The 22,222-nt window shown below is 41.2% G+C and overlaps 1 protein-coding gene across 3 annotated transcripts; it reads right to left on the minus strand.

Annotated features, from left to right (window-relative positions):
* Positions 1-18,845: 18,845 nt before the first annotated feature.
* On the minus strand, positions 18,846-21,857 carry LOC111878056 (translation initiation factor IF3-4, chloroplastic). 3 transcript variants are annotated; one of them, XM_042897043.1, is made up of 8 exons: positions 21,412-21,857; positions 20,965-21,004; positions 20,829-20,888; positions 20,601-20,653; positions 20,465-20,520; positions 20,258-20,364; positions 20,016-20,108; positions 18,846-19,408 (listed from the first exon to the last, which is right to left on the minus strand). In XM_042897043.1, exons 1-8 carry the CDS (start codon positions 21,654-21,656, stop codon positions 19,223-19,225), a joined length of 840 nt encoding a protein of 279 aa, XP_042752977.1. In that variant the 5' UTR covers positions 21,657-21,857; the 3' UTR covers positions 18,846-19,222. The 3 variants fall into 3 exon arrangements, with proteins under 3 accessions (XP_042752977.1, XP_042752978.1, XP_023730336.1); XM_042897044.2 differs by lacking the exon at positions 18,846-19,408 and adding an exon at positions 19,482-19,525; XM_023874568.2 differs by lacking the exon at positions 18,846-19,408 and adding an exon at positions 19,622-19,924.
* Between the last annotated feature and the right edge of the window lie 365 nt (positions 21,858-22,222).

A 22,222-nucleotide genomic window follows, 5' to 3' on the forward strand; every position in this document is an offset into this window, starting at 1 on the left:
CTTTATTTCAGAGGGAATAAGCAACTACTTCACACTGAAAATCCATCACAATGGGATATTCACGAAAAGCCCTGGGAGAAGGTACGTAGATGGAACAATAGACTATGATGACTTCGTAGATATTGACATTTTCTTTGTGCATGAGTTGGATACAATGGTTCGAGAAATAGGGTACATAGAAGGGCAAACTTTGTATTATCATTTTCTTATTCCAAAACTAGAGTTGGACTTTGGTCTCTTACCTCTAGGGAATGATGGGGATGTGCATGTATTGTCAAAATATGTGGAAAAAAATAACCTTTTAAGTATCTACATAGAGCATGGGCATACAAGGGTTAATAGTTACTTTTTGTCCCCCGCAAAGGTTATTATTGAGGAATTGGTTAATGATGTGTCCCCTGAACTAGATAGGAACCAAAAGAAGGGAAAATTTGTTGGATCTTCTGGGAAAAAATTAGACTACTCCCAATCCATTGTGTAACATCCAGATTCTTGGGTATGATTACTTGTATATTTTGATTTAATCGAAGGGACTCGGCGAGTTGGTGGATTAACTCGTCAAATAGGGGCACGATCAGGGGACGTGTTTAAATGAATGGACTCGACGAGTCGAGCATTGGACTCGCTGAGTCGGCGTAATTGTCCGAGTTTGGGACCTATTTAAAGAGCCTTAGGGTCTTCAATTGCGGCTATCCTTACCCTGGAGAAACCCTAAATCATCCTTGAGAGCTTAGAGAGTAAAGAAGAGCCATCTTGAGCATTTTGGTGTGACATTTCAAAAGAGAATATGAGATTCTAGCAAGAGGGTCCAGAGGGGGTTGATGTACTGAGGTTATGAAGCCTAGAGCTTCACTTTGAGGTAACAAATCGGACCATTTCTCATGTTTGATGTTGATTTCATGAATCTAGTGTAACGCCCGGGTTTCAGGTCTAAGCATATTTGTCGATGTAATAGTCCAGGTCAACTATTGTAACTCTTTTTGAAGTAATAAAGATGAAATATTTGAGTATTATGTGAATTATGTGTGTTTATGTTTTTATTATTTAATTATAAATGTATAATTAATAAAGAATAAAAATAAGCGTCAAAATTAAAGTGTGAGATAAGCCCTATATCTTTATATAAAGTTGTAGTGGTCGAAACAAGGATTTCGGGGATATAAGGAACGCCGAAATTCGAGTTATAACGAAGAAGTTATGACCCGTCGAAGTTTCGCGACAGAACCGGCACGATACCGGGAAGCGTAAATAGTGAATTTACGATAGAGCGAGATTTAACCTTAGCGATCTAAACGAAAGTCGTATAATATGTTAAACTAAGAACATCGATAAAAAGAACGCCCAAATCTGACTTCGTATGAAGAAGTTATGATTTTTCGAAGTTTCGGATTAGCAGTGTACGGCCCGAAATTCGAATATTGGATCGAGCGGTTTTTAGCCGACACGACCTAAACAATAATCGAAGATCTCGTTAAGCATAGTGTAACGAGAAAAAGATGAGCAGAAACGGACGTCGGATGAAGAAGTTATGAGGATTTAACGGACCAATCTTGTCCCGGCCTGTTAATTATATAAAATTTAAAATCGAGTCAAAATTAGCCGACGGAATCTAAAGCAAAGTTGTAGAGTACATTCCTATCTTCGCGTGGATATAAAGAACGTCGAAAACAGAGCTCGTACGCAAAAGTTACGAATTTTTAAAGATTATACTCGATTTTGCGAGATCTGATACGAAGTCGCTGACGTGGCGCTTTCCCAGCCGTCCGATGATAATCGCTGAAGTTGCCTCGGATCGTGACACATAGCCCCCTCGCTACGACCAGCGTCCGGTCTCGTACGCTCCGCGTTCGCATAGCCATGTTTGGTCCAGCTTGAGCCACGTCGCACCATCCGGAGTCTGCCACCTCGCATCTTATCCGAGCCACTACGCCCAACGTAGGTCCGAGGTACGCCCAGCGTACCGAGACCTCGCAGCCTATAAAAGGGGACCGAGGGCAGCTTCATTTGTTGCACCTTTCCACCTTCTTTCTCTCACTACTTTCTCTCTCTAAGTGCTATAAACCCCCCTAATCCCTAGATAAAACCCTTAGCTCCCGAGGGAAGCCCCGACGCTCCCGGAGTCCCGAGAAATAGGAGTCTTTCGGTTTCGAAACGCTGCTCCAATTAAGTTCCAGTTTTCGATAAAATTCGCTGTAAGTGAGCTACACTTACGCAATTTTTAATATAGCTTTCAAATAATTATAGGAATGTTATTAGGTCCTTAAAATAATTATTTGGGCTATTATTATGAGTTATATTGAGTGCTATTAACGCTTATATAAGAATAATAATAGTCAGACTATTAATTTGTCGCGGTTATCGTTAGACTAAACCCTAGTGGTATTGATACTAGGTTTTATCGAAGGAAAATTGTTTTAAGAGTATCGAAGCGCTGTCCGAGTGCTGAGTCACCACCTACTCAGGTGAGTGCATAGTTACTTTCAGCTTACACATAGATATGAAGTATTTTATATAAATTACGTGCTATGTGTGCATATTTTCTGAATACTTGCTATCTATGCTGGATGAACATTGTTATACATGTTTTCAATGATTTAAACTGTATATGTATTTTATATCTACAAAAATGTTGGGGTAAAACATGGGTAGATGTAATAAGTGATGTGTGATAAAATGATGAGAGGCCTCGATGTTGATGTTGTTGATTCTGTCATCTAGCGGAGTATGGATGACGACCACGGACTCTTCTAGACAGTCCAGTGGAACACTAGCAGGCTCGCAACCTGTAGGTGTTTGTGAACGATGTGTTCACCGGTGTACTCCATCCCCCACATGGTTGCCTTTAGGACATTTATTGCTGAGGAATCCTCTTAGCAGTAGTGTCCGTCCCGATGATGATCCTTAGGCTAGGTCCCTTATGATAGGTGTTTAGGGATGTAAAGTGAGGATAACGGGAATGGGTAATCGGGTTATTGTTGATTGATGAAATTAACAAACTTATTTATTGTGGGTTGAAAACCCTATGTGTTCACCAGACTCCCAAGCCTGACCCACTCAGTTTTATGTATTACAGGTAGTGGCGCTTGAGCATAGATATGATGTTTGGACGAGGGATTACGGATATAGGCCTGTAGATATGAAATAAAGTAGTAAGGCTTATATTGTACTGTTTATGCTTTTGATCTATACGAACATGACATCCCAAGTCTTTTAATGAAATACATTTCTATGGAAATGCTTTTTAATAAATCTTTATCATATCTTGTTTTGGGACAAATTCCGCAACACTTTTATTTAAAATGTTACTCTGATTTTCAAACAAAGCATAAACAAAATCGGTCTTTTCTGGGCGTGAATTTGGGGATGTCACAGTTGGTATCAGAGCATTAGTTTAAGCGAACTAGGAATTTGTAGGATTTCTAGACTTAAACTTAGAATGTTAAGCGATGATTGTGAGGTGTGAGCACTAGCTTATTTTAGGAATTGTGCCTAAAATGTTTTTATGTGCTAAATGCTTTGTGCATGATATGTTGTTATTTGTTTGGATCTATGGTCTGTTGCCGACCGGATCTGGAAACCTTATGTGTTTAGGATTCTAAACGTACGGCTATGATATTAGAACTAGCATGTAAACGTTTCGGAGTGATAAGGACGATTTAAACATCAGTCCTAAATAAAGATCTAAATTCACCTTATTCGGTGTATAGATCAAGATGGCAAGGACCCGTAGCGGAAACGTAAACGCAAATGGAAATAGGAACCAACCCCCAGTGGTTCAGCAAATACCTGTTGTTGAAGAAGTTGCACCTGAGCCAATGACGATGGCCAGAGTGCAAGCGATGATCCAGATGATGTTGGATCGCCAAATGGAGGAAACAAGGCGTTTACTTCAACAGAACCGAGAAGAACTTACGGTACCAATTGAACAGCGCGAGCTGAATGATGGGCAGTCAGAAGGAGGAAACTACAGTGGGACCGTTGGTCAAGCCAACCCATCGATAGTTAGGCAAAACCACCAGGATGGAGGAAATGACGGACGTGGATGCAAATACAAGGATTTCATGGCATCCAAGCCACCAAGTCTATCTGGAAGCCCGACGCCGGTGGAAGTCATGAACTGGATCTCTGAAATGGAGACGATGTTTGAGAGTTGTGAGTGTAGCAATAGGTAGAAGACCGCTCTCGCGATTCCTTTGTTGAAATCTGGAGTACTAAGCTGGTGGAAGCTACTAGCTGATTCAATGCCCAAAGGTGAAGCAAGCAAGATGTCGTGGGAGGATTTTCTGGTATAGTTGAAGATGCAATACTGCCCTGAGCAGGATCTTATGGAAATCAACAATGAATTCCAGAATCTGAAGAAGGGAAGAATGAGCGTTACTGAATACGCTGCAAGCTTTACTGAGAAAATGAAGCTTGTTCCTCACCTCGTTCCAACTGAACTCTCCAAGGTTAACAAATTTGCCCTCGGATTACCAGTGTATTTCAGTCCAATGGTCAAGCAAACTACCACTCTGAAAGCCACCATCTGGGTTGCTAAGAATGTGGAGACCCAGATACGAGAGAAGGGTCTGGAGAGAGTGGAGGTGGGAGAGAAAAGGAAATTAGACGGATCCTCGAGGTCCGGTAAGAAGGGTAGATTCTCGAAGTCTGGTTCGAGAGGAGGAGGATCATAAGCGAAGTGGTGTGACAAGTGTAAGAAGAAGCACTCTGGGAAGTGTGATGGAGGGGTCACTTGTTTCAAATGCGGAAAGCCTAGGCACTATGCCAACGAATGCACGTTCACTAAGTAGGTTTGTTACGAGTGCAACGATGAGGGGCACATTTCAAAGGATTGCCCGAAGAAGAAGGAGGCAGGAAGGCCCAACATACCACTGAAGTCGAAGGCGAGAGCCTTCCAGATGGCGCTCGAGGCTGCGAAGGAGGCAGCAGACGTCGCTTCAGGTACCTTTCTTGTAAATGGTTTGCCTGCAAATATACTATTTGATTCGGGAGCCAACTACTCCTTTGTGTCGCATAAATTTGGTGGGAAATTAGCATTGCCTGTAGAAAAACTAGATAATACCCTGATTATAGAAGTTGCCAGTGGCAAATTCGTACCTGTTAGTAATCATGTTAGGAACATCGTCATTGACCTAAACGGAAACGAATTCCACGAAGAGCTATTACCTATAGAGTTAAACGGTTTCGACATCGTTTTGGGTATGGATTGGCTTAGCACCAACGATGCTGAGATTCAATGCCGAAAGAAGATAGTAAGGGTAAACCCACCCGGAAAGGAATCATTTATGGTGTACGGGGACAAACGCGGAGTGAATTCTGGAATCATCTCCCTGATGAAAGCCAGGAAATGTTTGTCCAAAGGATGTGCATCATACTTGGCATTCGTAATTGATGCTAAGAAGGAAAAGAAAGAGGTGCAGAATATACCAGTTGTGTGTGATTACCCGAAAGTCTTTCCCGAAGATCTTCCCGGATTACCACCTGATAGGCAAGTGGAGTTTCGTATAGACTTGTTACCAGGAACAACACCGATAGCAAAGGCACCTTATTGATTAGCACCGACGGAGATGAAGGAGCTTATGACGCAGCTTCAGGAGCTGTTGGACAACAGTTTCATTCGACCTAGTTCATCACCCTGGGGAGCTCCGATGTTATTCGTGAAGAAGAAGAACGGAAGCATGAGAATGTGTATAGACTACCGAGAGCTGAATAAAGCAACAGTGAAGAACAAGTATCCATTGTCGAGGATTGGCGACCTATTCGATCAGCTGCAAGGTTCGAGCTACTTCTCAAAGATCGATCTTAGGTCGGGATATCATCAGCTGAAAGTGAGAGATCAAGATATCGAGAAGACTGCATTCAGAACAAGATATGGACACTACGAGTTCTTGGTTATGTCGTTTGGACTAACCAAAGCTCCAGCAACATTCATGGATTTGATGAATAGGGTTTGTAAACCATTCCTCGATAAATCTATGATAGTGTTCATCGACGGCATTCTCATCTACTCGAAAAGCCAGGAGGAGCATGGCAAGCATCTACGAGAAGTGTTGGAAGCATTGAAGAAGGAGAAGCTTTACGCTAAGTTCTCCAAATGCGACTTTTGGATCCGAGAAGTTCAATTCTTGGGTCATGTTGTTAACCAGGAAGGAATAATGGTTGACCCTGCAAAGATCGAGGTTGTGATGAAGTGGGAACGTCTGAAGAGTCCCACGGAGATTCGAAGCTTTCTAGGATTAGCCGGATATTACCGAAGGTTTATTCAAGGCTTTTCTTCGATAGCTGATCCATTAACAGCTTTGACTCATAAAGGAGCTATGTGTACGTGGAGTGAGAAACACGATGAGGCGTTCGAGAAGCTAAAGAAGAAGTTATGTGAAGCACCGATACTTTCTCTACCCGATGGAGTTGAAGACTTCGCGGTTTATAGTGACGCTTCTGGAGTCGGGTTGGGTTGTGTTCTGACCCAGAGAGAAAAGGTGATAGCATACGCATCTCGACAATTGAAAGAGCACGAAAAGAACTACCCCACTCATGATCTAGAGTTAGCAACGGTAATTTTCGCTCTAAAGATATGGAGACATTACCTCTACGGAACAAAGTGCAAGTTGTTCACTGATCATAAGAGTCTCCAGTATCTCTTTAATCAGAAAGAATTGAACATGAGGAAACGACACTGGCTAGAGTTACTCAAGGACTATGACTGTGAGATACTTTACCTCCCAGGTAAAGCAAATATTGTTGCTGATGCTCTCAGTCAGAAAGTCAATCTTGAAAGGAAAAGGCCAAGAGCGTTGAGAATCGAAGTCGTCTCGACGATTGTGGAAAGTATCAGGAAAGCTCAGGAAGAAGCTTTAGAGAAGAATGACCGAAGAGAAGAACGATTGGGCAAGACATTAATGTTCGGTACAAACAGTCGAGGACTGAAGGTATTCCAAGATCGGATTTGGGTACCTAAGACGGGAGGAATAAGAGACCTTCTGATGGAAGAAGCACACAAGACCATGTACTCGATTCATCCCAGTAGCACTAAAATGTATAGGGACCTAAAACCCTATTACTGGTGGCCGACAATGAAGCTCGATGTTGCGAAGTATGTGGTCGAGTGTGTGACATGTGCAAGAGTTAAGGCACAAAATCAGAAACCGTATGGGAGTTTAGAACCTTTACCTATACCCATGGGTAAATGGGAAGACATCACCATGGATTTTGTGACTAAACTACCCAGGACGAAGAACGGACACGACATGATTTGGGTAGTCGTGGATCGTTTCACCAAGAGTGCACACTTCATAGCAGCCAACGAGAAGTGGTCTATGGATAAGCTCGCAAATGCTTACATGAAGGAAATTGTAAGACTTCACGGTGTTCCTCTTACAATTGTATCAGATTGTGATAGTCGTTTCACGTCGAGGTTTTGGAGGAGTCTACAAGAGGAGTTGGGTACAAAGTTATGTTTGAGTACTGCTTACCATCCGCAAACTGATGGTCAGAGCGAAAGAATGATTCAGACATTGGAAGATATGCTGAGAGCATGTACCCTCGAGTTCCAAGGGAATTGGGACGAGCACTTACCTATGGTAGAATTTTCGTACAACAACAGTTTCCACTCGAGCATCAAGATGGCACCTTATCAAGCCTTGTATGGACAGAAGTGTCGTACGCCGTCTTGTTGGCTTGAAGCCGGAGAGAAGCAGTTTATGGGCCTCGAGATAGTCCATGAGACTGCTGAGAAGTTGAAGGTGATTAGGGAAAGAATGTTAGCAACCCAGGATCGTCAGAAGAGCTATACTGACAAGAAAAGACGACCGATAAGCTTTGAAGTTGGGGATTCGGTTTTTGCTAAAAGTCTCACCGTGGAAGGGACTTATACGATTCGGGAAACGAGGAAAGCTAAGTCCAAGGTTTATTGGACCGTTTAGAGTTCTTTAGAAGATTGGGAACCAAGCTTACAAGCTCGAATTACCCGAAGAACTTGATGGTATTCATAACACCTTCCATGTGTGTTATTTGAGGAAATTCACGGGAGATGTTCCCGACATAATTCCAATCTCAGAGTTAAGGATGGATGAGAACAAAAGGCTGATCGAAGAGCCTGAGGCAATTGTTGACCGTAAGATTAAGAAGTTACCACGCAAGATGGTCGACTTAGTGCTAGTCCGATGGAAACATTCGAATGGGCCGAATCTCACTTGGGAAACAGAGGACGACGTGATGAGTCGCTATCCACATCTGTTTGTTGATGCATGATTCCGGGACGGAATCATCCTAGGGGGGATAGAATTGTAACGCCCGGGTTTCAGGGCTAAGCATATTTGTCGATGTAATAGTCTAGGTCAACTATTGTAACTCTTTTTGAAGTAATAAAGATGAAATATTTGAGTATTATGTGAATTATGTGTTTATTATTTAATTATAAATGTATAATTAATAAAGAATCAAAATAAGCGTCAAAATTAAAGTGTGAGATAAGCCCTATATCTTTATATAAAGTTGTAGTGGTCGAAACAAGGATTCTGGGGATATAAGGAACGCCAAAATCCGAGTTATAACGAAGAAGTTATGACCCATCGAAGTTTCGCGACAGAACCGACACGATACCGGGAAGCGTAAATAGTGAATTTACGATAGAGCGAGATTTAGCCTTAGCGATCTAAACGAAAGTCGTAGAATATGTTAAACTAAGAACATCGATAAAAAGAACGCCCAAATCTGACTTCGTATGAAGAAGTTATGATTTTTCGAAGTTTCGGATTAGCAGTGTACAACCCGAAATTCGAATATTGGATCGAGCGGTTTTTAGCCGACACGACCTAAACGAGAATCGAAGATCTCGTTAAGAGTAGCGTAATGAGAAAAAGATAAGCGAAAATGGGCGTCGGATGAAGAAGTTATGAGGATTTAACGGACCAATCCTGTCCCGGCCTGTTAATAATATTAAATTTAAAATCGAGTTAAAATTAGCCGACGGAATCTAAACGAAAGTTGTAGAGTACGTTCCCACCTTCGCGTGGATATAAAGAACATCGAAACCGGAGCTCGTACGCGAAAGTTACGAATTTTTAAAGATTGTACTCGATTTTGCGAGATCTGATACGAAGTCGCTAACTTGGCGCTTTCCCATCCGTCCGATGATAATCGCTGAAGTCGCCTCGGATCATGACACGTAGCCCCCTCGCTACGCCCAGCGTCCATTCTCGTACGTGCCGCGTTCGCATAGCTATGTTCGGTCCTGAGCCACGTCGCACCATCCAGAGTCTGCCACCTCGCATCTTATCCGAGCCACTACGCCCAACGTAGGTCCGAGGTACGCCCAGCGTACCGAGGCCTCGCAACCTATAAATGGGGACCGAGGGCAGCTTCATTTCTTGCACCTTTCCACCTTCTTTCTCTCACTACTTTCTCTCTCTAAGTGCTATAAACCCCCCTAAGCCCTAGCTAAAACCCCTAGCTCCCGAGGGAAGCCCCGAGGCTCCCGGAGTCCCGAGAAAAAGGAGTCTTTCGGTTTCGAAACGCTGCTCCAATTAAGTTCCGGTTTTCGATAAAATTCGCTGTAAGTGAGCTACACTTACGCAATTTTTAATATAGCTTTCAAATAATTATAGGAATGTTATTAGGTCCTTAAAATAATTATTTGGGCTATTATTATGAGTTATATTGAGTGCTATTAACGCTTATATAAGAATAATAATAGTTAGACTATTAATTTGTCGCGGTTATCGTTAGACTAAACCCTAGTGGTATTGATACTAGGCTTTATCGAAGGAAAATTGTTTTAAGAGTATCGAAGCACTGTCCGAGTGCTGAGTCACCACTTACTCAGGTGAGTGCATAGTTACTTTCAGCTTACACATAGATATGAAGTATTTTATATAAATTACGTTCTATGTGTGCATATTATCTGAATACTTGCTATCTATGCTGGATGAACATTGTTATACATGTTTTCAATAATTTAAACTGTATATGTATTTTATATCTACGAAAATGTTGGGGTAAAACATGGGTAAATGTAATAAGTGATGTGTGATAAAATGATGAGAGGCCTCGATGTTGATGTTGTTGATTCTGTCATCTAGCGGAGTATGGATGACGACCACGGACTCTTCTAGACAGTCCAGTGGAACACTAGCAGGCTCGCAACCTGTAGGTGTTTGTGAACGATGTGTTCACCGGTGTACTCCATCCCCCACATGGTTGCCTTTAGGACATTTATTGCTGAGGAATCCCCTTAGCAATAGTGTCCGTCCCGATGATGATCCTTAGGCTAGGTCCCTTATGATAGGTGTTTAGGGACGTAAAGTGAGGATAACGGGAACGGGTAATCGGGTTATTGTTGATTGATGAAATTAACAAACTTATTTATTGTGGGTTGAAAACCCTATGTGCTCACCAGGCTCCCAAGCCTAACCCACTCAGTTTTATGTATTACAGGTAGTGGCGCTTGAGCATAGATATGATGTTTGGACGAGGAATTACGGATATAGGCCTGTAGATATGAAATAAAGTAGTAAGGCTTATATTGTACTATTTATGCTTTTGATCTGTACGAACATGACATCCCAAGTCTTTTAATGAAATACATTTCTATGGAAATGCTTTTTGATAAATCTTTATCATATCTTGTTTTGGGACATATTCCGCAACACTTTTATTTAAAATCATACTCTGATTTTCAAACAAAGCATAAACAAAATCAGTCTTTTCAGGCCGTGAATTTGGGGATGTCACATCTAGGGTTTCTTAACCATTCTCTTTAGAGGTTTATGGAATGTTTGAGGTCCCATTGTGGAATAAGCCTTAGATCTGGACCATGGGAGGTCCAGAGAGTCCCTTATGTTCAGCTTTATGCAGTCACATAGAGAGTTTGAGCCTAGGTTTCCATTTAGATGGCTATTTCTTCATTTATGGCTCTAATCATGATGCATGGACGTAAAGTTTGGACCTTTACGTGATTTGTGGGTGCTAGAAGGATAGATATACAAGTTGGTGAAGCAGATCTGACCTCAGAAGGTCATATGAGTTTGGTCATGGAGGAGACTCGCCGAGTCCATAGGAGGACTCGACGAGTCCATAGGAGGACTCAACGAGTCGGATCAAGTTTACCTGAGTTGCGTGATCAGTGGAGACCCGACGAGTTGGGTGGGTGACTCAGTGAGTCGAGTGAGACCTTGTGAGGAATCTGATTACGCGTGTGGAATCGTCGAGTCGTTGCCTGACTCGACGAGTCTGGTCAAAGTTGGATCGTTGACTTCTGTTGACTTTTAGGGTTTAGTCAACCAGTGAACTATTGGGCCAGGGGAGGGGTAGAATGGTCTTTTACCCTTCTGGGAAGCATAGTACGAGACTTGTCTAGCCTTTGAGAGTCACTGCTGATTTAGAGTTATTTATTTATGTGATTAGGCGGCGGCTAGATCGGTATTTCGAGTTCGAGACTTTTCGAGAATTACCCGAGGTGAGTCTTCTCACTATACGTTACCTTGAGTGGTAGTTATGTGTGACCGGATGGTCTTATGTGCTTACATTGAGTATTATGTTATATGTGATATGGTATGTATCATGTCTTTGTGATTTATGCTATGCGGAGTTTATAGACCGGACCGGAGGGTCCAACGATATAGACCGGATCGGAGGGTCCAACGATACAGACCGGACCGGAGGTTCCAACGATACAGACCGGACCGGAGGGTCCAACGATACGGAATTGTAGGGTTCTGCTGAGACACACCGACCGGAGGGTCATATTGTAGCCTTGAGTGGCGTATGTGTTGTATGTGGTATTTTGGGGAACTCACTAAGCTTCATGCTTACTGTGTTATGTGTTATGTGTTTCAGGTTCTTCAGAATCGCGGGAAGGCGGCGGCTCGATTGTACACACACAAGAGAAAAGAGTGATGAATACAGATTCTGGAATTTCATAATGTTCTGAAAACCTTGTTGATGATTTTTAAATAAAAAGTGTTTATATAGAATAATGTGCATTTTTATGAAATAAAAATGAATAAAATAAATTTAAAATTTTTCGGTGTTACAAGTTGGTATCAGAGCCTTGGTTTGAGGGATTCGGATACACCTTCGGGTATGTCCGGACTCAAACTGAGGATTGAGAAAAAGGTTTTCAAAAGAAATGGGTTTTCTAAAAAAACGAGTAAGAGAATTTATAAGGGAAAGAGACAACGAGCAGTGTGTACAATCAGCCAGCGCCCGAACGGTGATTTCCCAAAAATACCCTTACATTGTGTATTATGAGTAATATGTGAAATGTTATATATGCTAGAGAGTAGGCTAGGTATTTCATATTTTAGCGCTAGAGTGGCCTGATTTGTGATGCCTTAGCCTAGGAGTTACTGTTATCTGTGAATTGCTTTTGTGTATGCGCGGATTATGAGTATCCATTAGGAATCCTATTTAAAGAAGGATTTGAGCAGAGGAGTAATCTAGGAGAGATACCTAGATGAGCATTTGAGGAGCCTTCTGAGAAGGTAGTCGGATACTCGCGAGGGGTGGAGTTGCTTGAGCTCGGTGACGTCTCTGATTACAAGTGTAGCAAGCGGAGTTGTAACCTAGAGTGGTGATACGTGTTGATAAGGGACTATTCGATGCCCGAATGCTACTTGCTTCGTGCTTTGTGGAATTCTCGGTGATGGGAGTCGGCTACTAAGTGAATATGACGATATTCAGGAGGTAGACGACTGGCATCACTAGGAGTTCTTCAGCAGCTGATGGCAGGAAGGTGTGGGAACCTAGGAAGAGCCTGGGAAGTGATCTTTGTTAGATGAGTAGGTGGATAATGGAGAGTATTCGCAGGAAGAGCGGCCAGCAGGGCGGAATTTGTAAGTGAGGAGGTTGAGCAGCTACTTAGGAGATCTGGGATGATTTATGTGGAAAGTATGCGTAGATGTGGTATGTAGTATGGGCCCGTACTACTGAAAGCAGAGGACCCATACTCGATACATGGAAAGTTTCGGGGATTCTAAGTAGTAGATGATAGAGATCGTATGGTTTGACTACCATGATCAGTGGCAGATGAGAGAGAGATCGTATGGTTGGAGTACCATGATCAGTAGCAGATGAGAGGGATCGTATGGTTTGAGTACCATGATCAGTGGCAGATGAGAGGGATCGTATGGTTTGAGTACCATGATCAGTGGCAGATGAGAGGGGATTGTATGGTTTGAGTACCATGATCAGTGGAAGATGAGAGGGGATTGTATGGTTTGAGTACCATGCTTGGAAGCAGGTTGGGAAGTGATGTCATGGTTCGAGTACCATGATTTGTAGCGGATTGAGAAAAGATAACATGATTCGATAACCATGATTTATAGCAGGTAGAGAGATAGCAACATGGTTCGAGTACCATGGCTGCGATGATTAGTGTTACTGGTCCTACAAGTTATGCCATTATGTTGATTATACCGAGATCAGGTATGAGAGAGTATGCGGCTTGAGGGCCAATTTGAAAGAGTTCGAGGGAGTATGCTTGAAAGAGAAATGGGATTCGTTTTAAGAGGTTTTATTTGTGAGGTGCCAGTGGAAACTGCACGGCTTAAGGATAAATGGGATGATGTTGTTGAAGAAGCGGGGTTCAAGTCAAGCCATCGGCTGATGGATGAGCCATCACCTTCTATGGCGAGAGTTACGTGGTTTCCATTCTTGAGAAGAGGAATGAGCTATCGAGTTTCTGGTTCCAGAAATTAGAGGCCGTGGAGTAGTACTGGTGGTGATCTTTTCAGGGTGTTTGAGCGGTTTGTCCGTGGTGAAGTATTTCCTGTACCATAGAGCCAATGGTGGAAACAGAGAGTCTTGGGTGAATCGGGGCAGTTGGGATGTCCAGTTATGGGGCAGTATGAGGTCCTGAATGATTAAAGGAAGTCATGAGGAGAAGATATGAGGGCTTCGTCTGTGATTCGGAGTATTTGGTATTGCTAGGTTTCTAATCGGGGAGATCATGAAGCGTTGCGTAGCTCAATCAGAGAATAGTTGCGATGTTATTAATGGAATTAGTCTGTGGATGGATTGAAAGTGCGCCAATTGGCGATGGTTCGAACCCTGGGTGGGGGAGAACCAGGTAATTGCTGAAGGGATTTGAGAATTATGTAGAGGCAGTTAGAGGACTAGTTATAGTGATTATGTGGCAGATTCATGGGTTCAGGGCTAAATTGGTGGATAGGGCGAGGTACAAGTGAGATGATGCCTGTCGTGCATGATTAGGAAGGAATGAGTGATTCTGGCAGGTGGCTGTTGGTTAGAGAGGTTATTCGGGTCAGAATTTCAGTGTGTAAAACAAGACGAGACAGTTAAGTCCTTGAGTTCAGAGAGCAGCAGCAGAGGTTGACAAGTATATGTTCAGAATGTGATCTCCTCACCAGGAAAAGCAACAATTGGTCTGTTAGTTAATTTCGGAGACAGTATAAGTAAGATGGTATGAGTAGCGATCGGCAATGGGTGAATTTCCGCATCCTTGTAGTCGAGTTACGGGTTAATGGCGATGTCCTGTATTCAATTTGGAAAGGGAATACTTCGAGGTTGCAAGTGTTGCAAGATGAAGATCGATTTCGAGATTCTAATGAAGGGAGGCAGTATCCGTGTATGATGCTGTGAGTGTGAGATCAGTGTTTGAGATAAGGCATCGTGGGATGTTGTGATGGTGTCATGAAGTATCGGAATATGCTGTCATTAAGTTCGGATTTTTTGGAATTGTGAGTCGGAGGCAGATAGTGGGTATCAAGTGAGTACGGTTCCGGTGAGAACCCTATGGCCAAATGACATCAGGTGAGATTATTCGGGAAGATGGTTTGCAGCAGGGAAAGGTGTGTTCGGATGTTGTCAGAAATAGCAGTGCATAGCTTCAGTAGGTGTGTACACCTACGCATGGCCGGTCCGCTGGGCATGAGTTCATGATCACGGTGTGTCGTCTACGTGAAAATGAGATTATGAAGAGGTAAGGGCTGGTGCGGTAAGACTGCGGGGAGCCGCAGTTCAATGGCTTAGATCAGAGGTTGGGGTGATGCTACGGGGAGTTGTAGTACTCACGGATCGGAGATAAGTTGCGGTGATGCTACGGGGAGCCGTAGTATTCACGGATCAGAGAGGTTGGGGTGATGCTACGGGGAGCCGTAGTACTCACGGATCAGAGAGAGGTTGTAGTGATGCCACGGGGAGCCGTAACATGCACTAATCAAGGAAGGGTTGAGATACTGCGAGGGTGGTAGTACTCTCTAGTCACTAATCAGAGCATAACGCGAAAAGGTTGTTTGGCTTGGGTAGCCCAAATATATGAGATATGGGAGCCTGATGGTTAAATCAGGGACGAGATTGTGGTTATCTCATTTGTCTGGAGTGGTTATATTGGATGGAATCGTGGTTGTTGTAGATGAGTGAGTTAAGTGTGGGTTGCGAGTCATCAGTCTCGAAATGAGTGGTTCTTGGGGCAAGTGGTCCAACCCGGGGATTGATCAAACTCTTGAGATGAGTTTGATTTTAGTAGTGCGCCGGGAAGGCGATATGAGGTTTCAGATTCAGAGAATGAGTACTTTTCTAACAAGTTAGTTGTCATCTGGAATTGAGACTAGAGGTTCAGTGTTTGGATGGTATAGTGCAGTGAGTTGCACGAAATTCTTGAGCCTTAGATGTCAAGTGTCAGGAGTGAGCTGATATTAGAGTGTGGATTTTAGTGTTCGCTGGGGATAGCGAGAATTGGTGACTTGTGTTTCACCATGGGTTGAAACACTTGTTGTGAGAAGGAAGTGGTGGGTCATGCATGGATCTTCTTGGGAGGTTCAATAGTGGAAGTCGTGGGTAACCTGGTGCTCAGGGTTGGAAAGGGAGATCTGGCAGGAAGTTGAGGCTTGAGATTGCTATACATCAGTAGATGATTCTGATTAAACATAAACATTTCCCTGAGTTCGAAGGCAAGGTTTGAGAGTCTTTGTTCAGACGAGATTTCGATAATAGTGCAGGGGATGGGTTCCCTGTGTAGCGTGATGCTTTCGCTCCTTTGATCGGGATGAGTAGCACGTGGTGCGAGTGGTATGGATGATCGATAGCCGATCGATGGTTTTCGTTAGGAAGAATCAGAGGAACATTGAGTTGTCAGAGTTGATGATTCTGGTAGAAGGTGGCATGAGGATAATTCGTATGGGAGGTGTCCTCTTTAGTGATATTGGTGTGGTATGAGATCCTACGGTGGTATCTTACGGGTTATTGGATTCTAATTATGTGGGGTCAAGGAGCGATTTCGAGGACGAAATCTAATTCAAGTGGGGGAGAATTGTAACATCCAGATTCTTGGGTATGATTACTTATATATTTTGATTTAATCAAAGGGACTCGGAGAGTTGGTGGATTAACACGTCGAGTAGGGGCGCGATCAGGCGACGTGTTTAAATGAATGGACTCGACGAGTCGAACATTGGACTCGCTGAGTCGGCGCTGTGGAGGAAAACCCTAATTGTCCGGGTTTGGGACCTATTTAAAGAGCCTTAGGGTCTTCAATTGCGGTTATCCTTACCTTGGAGAAACCCTAAATCATCCTTGAGAGCTTAGCGAGTAAAGAAGAGCCATCTTGAGCATTTTGGTGTATCATTTCAAAAGAGAAGATGAGATTCTAGCAAGAGGGTCCAGAGGGGGTTGATGTACTGAGGTTATGAAGCCAGGAGCTACACCTTGAGGTAACAAATCGAACCATTTCTCCTGTTTGATGTTGATTTCATGAATCTAGGGTTTCTTAACCATTCTCTTTAGAGGTTTATGGAATGTTTGAGGTCCTATTGTGGAATAAGCCTTAGATCTGGACCATGGGAGGTCCAGAGAGTCCCTTATGTTCAGCTTTATGCAGTCACATAGAGAGTTTGAGCCTAGGTTTCCATTTAGATGGCTATTTCTTCATTTATGGCTTTAATCATGATGCATGGACGTAAAGTTTGGACCTTTACGTGATTTGTGGGTGCTAGAAGGATAGATCTACAAGGTGGTGAAGCAGATCTGACCTCAGAAGGTCATATGAGTTTGGTCATGGAGGAGACTCGCCGAGTCCATAGGAGGACTCGACGAGTCGGATCGAGTTTACCCGAGTTTCGTGATCAGTGGAGACCCGACGAGTTGAGTGGGTGACTCAGTGAGTCGAGTGAGACTTTGTGAGGAATCTGATTACGCATGTGGACTCGACGAGTCTGGTCAAAGTTGGACCGTTGACTTCTGTTGACTTTTAGGGTTTAGTCAACCAGTGGACTATTGGGCTAGGGGAGGGGTAGAATGGTCTTTTACCCTTCTGGGAAGCATGGTACGAGACTTGTCTAGCCTTTGAGAGTCACTGCTGATTTAGAGTTATTTATTTATGTGATTAGGTGGCGGCTAGATCGGTATTTCGAGTTCGAGACTTTTCGAGAATTACCCGAGGTGAGTCTTCTCACTATACGTTACCTTGAGTGGTAGTTATGTGTGACCGGATGGTCTTATGTGCTTACATTGAGTATTATGTTATATGTGATATGTTATGTATCATGTCTTTGTGATTTATGCTATGCGGAGTTTATAGACCGGACCGGAGGGTCCAACGATACGGAATTGGAGGGTTCCGTTGAGACACACCGACCGGAGGGTCATATTGTAGCCTTGAGTGGCGTATGTGTTGTATGTGGTATTTTGGGGAACTCACTAAGCTTCGTGCTTTTTGTGTTATGTGTTATGTGTTTCAGGTTCTTCAGAATCGCGGGAAGACGGCGGCTCGATTGTACACACACAAGAGAAAAGAGTGATGAATACAGATTCTGGAATTTCATAATGTTCTGAAAACCTTGTTGATGATTTTTAAATAAAAAGTGTTTATATAGAATAATGTGCATTTTTATGAAATAAAAATGAATAAAATAAATTTAAAATTTTTCGGTGTTACACATTGTGCTATATGGAACATTTGGTGGACCTTCCCAAGTGATACAGGGTAATGAGCCAGTCGTGAATGATGAGTCAGTCATGACTGATGAGCCAGTCATGACTGATGAGCCAGTCATGAATGATGAGCCAATCATAGATAATGAACCAGTTATAGATGATAAATATGATTGTGAGGATAGTGCATATGAAAGTGAATTTCATAATCAGCATGATGCAAAAAAAAAAAAACAATGTTTAATGAGGAACCTTTGATAGATGATGTGGAGGTGTACATCATCAACTTTTGTAGTGTACTTGATGAAGACATTGACTTAGGGCAGCCTGATCCGACAAACAATAATACAAAGGAACATGAAGACATTGAAGATGAACCTTCAGAAGTCTTGGATAATGATGTGTTTCAGTCATTTGCTAGTAAACAAGAGCCTAGAAAGAAATTGTTAAATTCCATTCTGAAACTAGTTGATGAGCCAACTCAAAGTACCAATTTAAATAGGAAATACTTGAGAGTCACTTGCAGCAAATGTCACAACAAAGGTCATAATGTCAGGACATGCAAGGGGCAGGGAGGTCCTAGTGAAGCTGGAAAAGGGAGTGGACAGAAGAAGAGGAAAGATGTTGTAGTTTAGTTTGTATCTTTAAGTATGCTTTTGCTATTATGTCTAAGTAAAGTTAGAACATGTTTACTAAGTTTGGTTATGGTATGTTTGTAGAAACAATTACTTTTGATAGGTATTTTGGGTATTGTATGTTTGTAACATAATATTGCACTTACATGCATTATGGTTAATGGTATTTTGCTCTGCAATGTTTGAACTAGTACATTTTCAATTTTAATAATGTCATTTTGGTAACTAGTTTTTTGGTTATGTTATTACACATTAACAATCAACATTACACTTACATGCAATCAAATTGGCAATTAAATTCCTTGCTAATACCAGTTCACATTAAAACTAAACATCAAACTTATATTACATATAATATCCATTACATTTTCTTGTCCCAACATTACATACAATCACAGGGAAAATCCATCAAAAACTATAACAAAAATGGGACCAAAACAAATATTCCAAATCACAGATTTCCCCTCAAAAGCTTCTTGATTTTTTACTTGAAAAAGTAACACACCAAAAAAACAACCAACTCAGACAATGTAACCACTTCACCATCATCAATCTTGCTTCGACATTGTTTCTTCCACGCAACAACCCCAAAATCACAACAGTTGACCTAGGGCACATGTGAGAGTCAAACCATCCAAAAAAAGCTGCATGTTCCTCCTAACCTTGAGCATGACCAAAATCGACGACATGGGTTCAAATCAGTCCACGATGTCACCAAAATCGCCGGCCTTCCACAGCGGCATATCACCATCTTCTTCTTTTTTGGAATAGAATGCGAGTGGGGAGGGAAGAACATAGGTAAGGAACGAGAAGTAGAAAGATACAAAGGTGGGTCTTACATTATATACTCTGATGCACAACGAAGTGAAAAGACAAAATTGCCCCTGCATTAACGGTACAAAAGTGACGGGGTTTGGGTCAAGGACCAATCATGGAATGAACTGAAACCTTAAGGACCATTCACGTGACTTTTTGCTAGGAAGTCCTCAAAGTGCGATATTCTGTAAACCACAGGGACTAATTGTGAAATTTTGTCTTAAAATAATATTAAAATCAATAAAAACAACTTGTACCTATAACACTTTATGAGGGTCAGGTTATACATTTTCAAGAGCTACCATGCTACCATTGATTATGAATAGTTATACAACATTAATTATGGCCAACAAATGACCTAAAAATGTGCAAAATACATGTTGATTTACGAACAAATTGATATATAATCTATAACTATATTAGCAAATAATCACCAAACTTTCATTTCATACACTAGGTGACATTTCTTTCCCAGTTGACTTTCCTTTTCTCTTTGGTACTTCTTTTTGTACAACAACTTTGTTTGGGATCAATACCATGAACATGTTCCTATCTCTCAAATTTTTGCTTTCCTCAACCCCTAACTACAAAATCATTCAACTCATTTTATAAATAATAAAACTTCTACTCAAATTTTATAAAAATATATAAACTACATATAATATAAAAGGGTACCTCCCCAATGTCATTGCGAAACCGATTCAGTAGCTCAATGGCATTATTTCTGAACTCATTTTCACGTCCCTTTAAGTTCACTATAACCTTAACCTGATAGAATTAATTAATTAATTGGAAAAATCTGGAATTGTTTCTTTTTGACTTAATGGCAAAACTGACTTAATGTACATCATTACCCATTCAGCCACTTCCACTTTATTATATGAAAAGTATGAAATAAAAATTTAAAGAAAAAAAACCTTGTCACCATCTTTAAGAAACTTTTGAGCAGCTCTTAAACGTACAGAATAATCATGCACATCGATGTTGTACCCCATTTTAAGCTCCTTTTGATCCATGCGAAGTGCTACCATTGAACATATTTTATTCAGCATTCATTTTCTTGAAATTTAAAAAAAAAAAAAGAAAAAAAAAACCACAAGAGAAAAGAGGAATTCTGAATTCACCAGCACTTTTCTTCTGCTGCTCTCTTTTCTTCTTTTGTTGCTCGAATTTATATTTGCTGCAACATTTTGTAACTGATAATTAAGATTCAAGACAAATTAGAATTATCAGTGTTATAAATGATGGGATGTGATTTACTTGTAATCCATCAATTTGACAACAGGGGGGTCTGCATCTGGAGACAATATAACCTATAAAAAAACATATAAATACTTAAAAGAGGGAGAGAAAAAAAAGAAAGAAAGGATAACATATGGTTAAGAAGGAAGCCTAAATAAGAAACTATTACCTAACACAAGAAATTACTCCAGAAATAAGAAAAGAAAATTCTGATGGAAATACAAGTATTTGAAAATATATGCATACAAGATCAAGTGCAGCTTCTTCAGCCATCTGAATAGCAGCAGTTTTGGATACTATACCAACCTAGAGAAAACAAGTGGATCAGTTTCACAAAAACAATTTCATGGATCTTAATATGTGCATTTTGCAACAAACTCACCATATTTTGCTGATCATCTATAAGCCTCACAGTATTTGACCTATTTTCATCCAAGGAAAAAGATAACACTTCATACTGATGTAAACAAGTGCAAAAACTTAGTCTACTTTAGACCCTATTTGGATTTGATATAGCTAGGACTTAAAAAACTGTGCTTTAGCATTTGTAATTGCTTAATGATCTTTGAAATCAAATTGAAATTTTAAAGTATACAAACACTGATTGTTGATTGGGGATTTGCATCCATCAAATAAGCATTTGAAAAATTAGTAGTTTTAACGTCGAAATCAATGTGTAATTTACTGTGAATGGAAGGAGAATTGAGAAGGAAGGAAAATCCAATCATATCATCTAGGATCATGCGAATAAACTTCTGTATGTTTAAAACATTTATGAAATCCTGATCAGTGCTATATATTGATTGTCATGTAAAAAGAGGAACAGTACCTGATAGTGGAGACATCAAGGGCTTGATCATCGTCAGAATTAAGCTGCGGAGAACGTCTGGAGTCTCCCTGACGTGAATTAGCTCCTCCCCCGTAACGGCAGGTGATCCGGTGATTCCGGTCGCCACGGGCAACGTTTAGATTTGGGAATTCCAGGAGGAGACTAGAGAATTTTGGCTGCAGAGAACCGACAGAAATTGACTGTTTGAAAGGCGGGGCGATGGAGCTGGTAGTAACCCTAGCCATTGAATTTCTGCAATACCAAAGCTGTTGAATTAGAAGGAGTCGGTCGTCGTCGTCGTCGTCGTCGTGATGATGGTTCTGGTAGTGGTCTCGATGGTGATGGTGGGGAATACCTTATCCATTTCAATTTGCCTTTGTGAGCTCCAGAATGGAGCTATTATAATTACTAAAAAGCCCCCCAAACAAACGTAAATTAGGAACGAAAAAAAAAACTCAAAGAACAGGGAAGTATAAGTATAGTACAATTTAGAATTCTCATTTTAATGTTATATACTGCTATTTGTGAGATTCGTGTATTATACAGTTTGATTTAAAAAAAATCAAATATTAAATTAAAGTGTAAATAGAAAATGTTTTTTGATATATACAACTTTCCTCCCTCATAAATAAATAATTTTTTGCCATATGTCATCTTCTCCTTCATTTGGACACATGTCATTTTCTAAAAATTTTTAATTTTTTATTTTCCACTTGTCATTTATTGTATTTTTCATTTTATTAAATTAAAATTCCTCATTTAATATTTAAGATAATATATATGTAAGGTATTTATTAAAAAGGGTTTATAT

Source organism: Lactuca sativa, chromosome 8, assembly GCF_002870075.4.
Source record: "Lactuca sativa cultivar Salinas chromosome 8, Lsat_Salinas_v11, whole genome shotgun sequence".
In the NCBI taxonomy this organism is placed as follows: Eukaryota; Viridiplantae; Streptophyta; class Magnoliopsida; order Asterales; family Asteraceae; genus Lactuca; species Lactuca sativa.

What these genes read in the sequence shown, in the direction of transcription:
- LOC111878056 (XM_042897043.1), bottom strand. Translation starts at nt 21,656, where the DNA reads ATGGCTAGGGTTACTACCAGCTCCATCGCCCCGCCTTTCAAACAGTCA. An exon ending in CTTGATGTCTCCACTATCAG is followed by an intron (nt 21,005 to 21,411) that starts GTACTGTTCCTC and finishes GGATGAAAATAG; the next exon opens with GTCAAATACTGTGAGGCTTA. An exon ending in TTCTTAAAGATGGTGACAAG is followed by an intron (nt 20,109 to 20,257) that starts GTTTTTTTTCTT and finishes TAATTCTATCAG; the next exon opens with GTTAAGGTTATAGTGAACTT.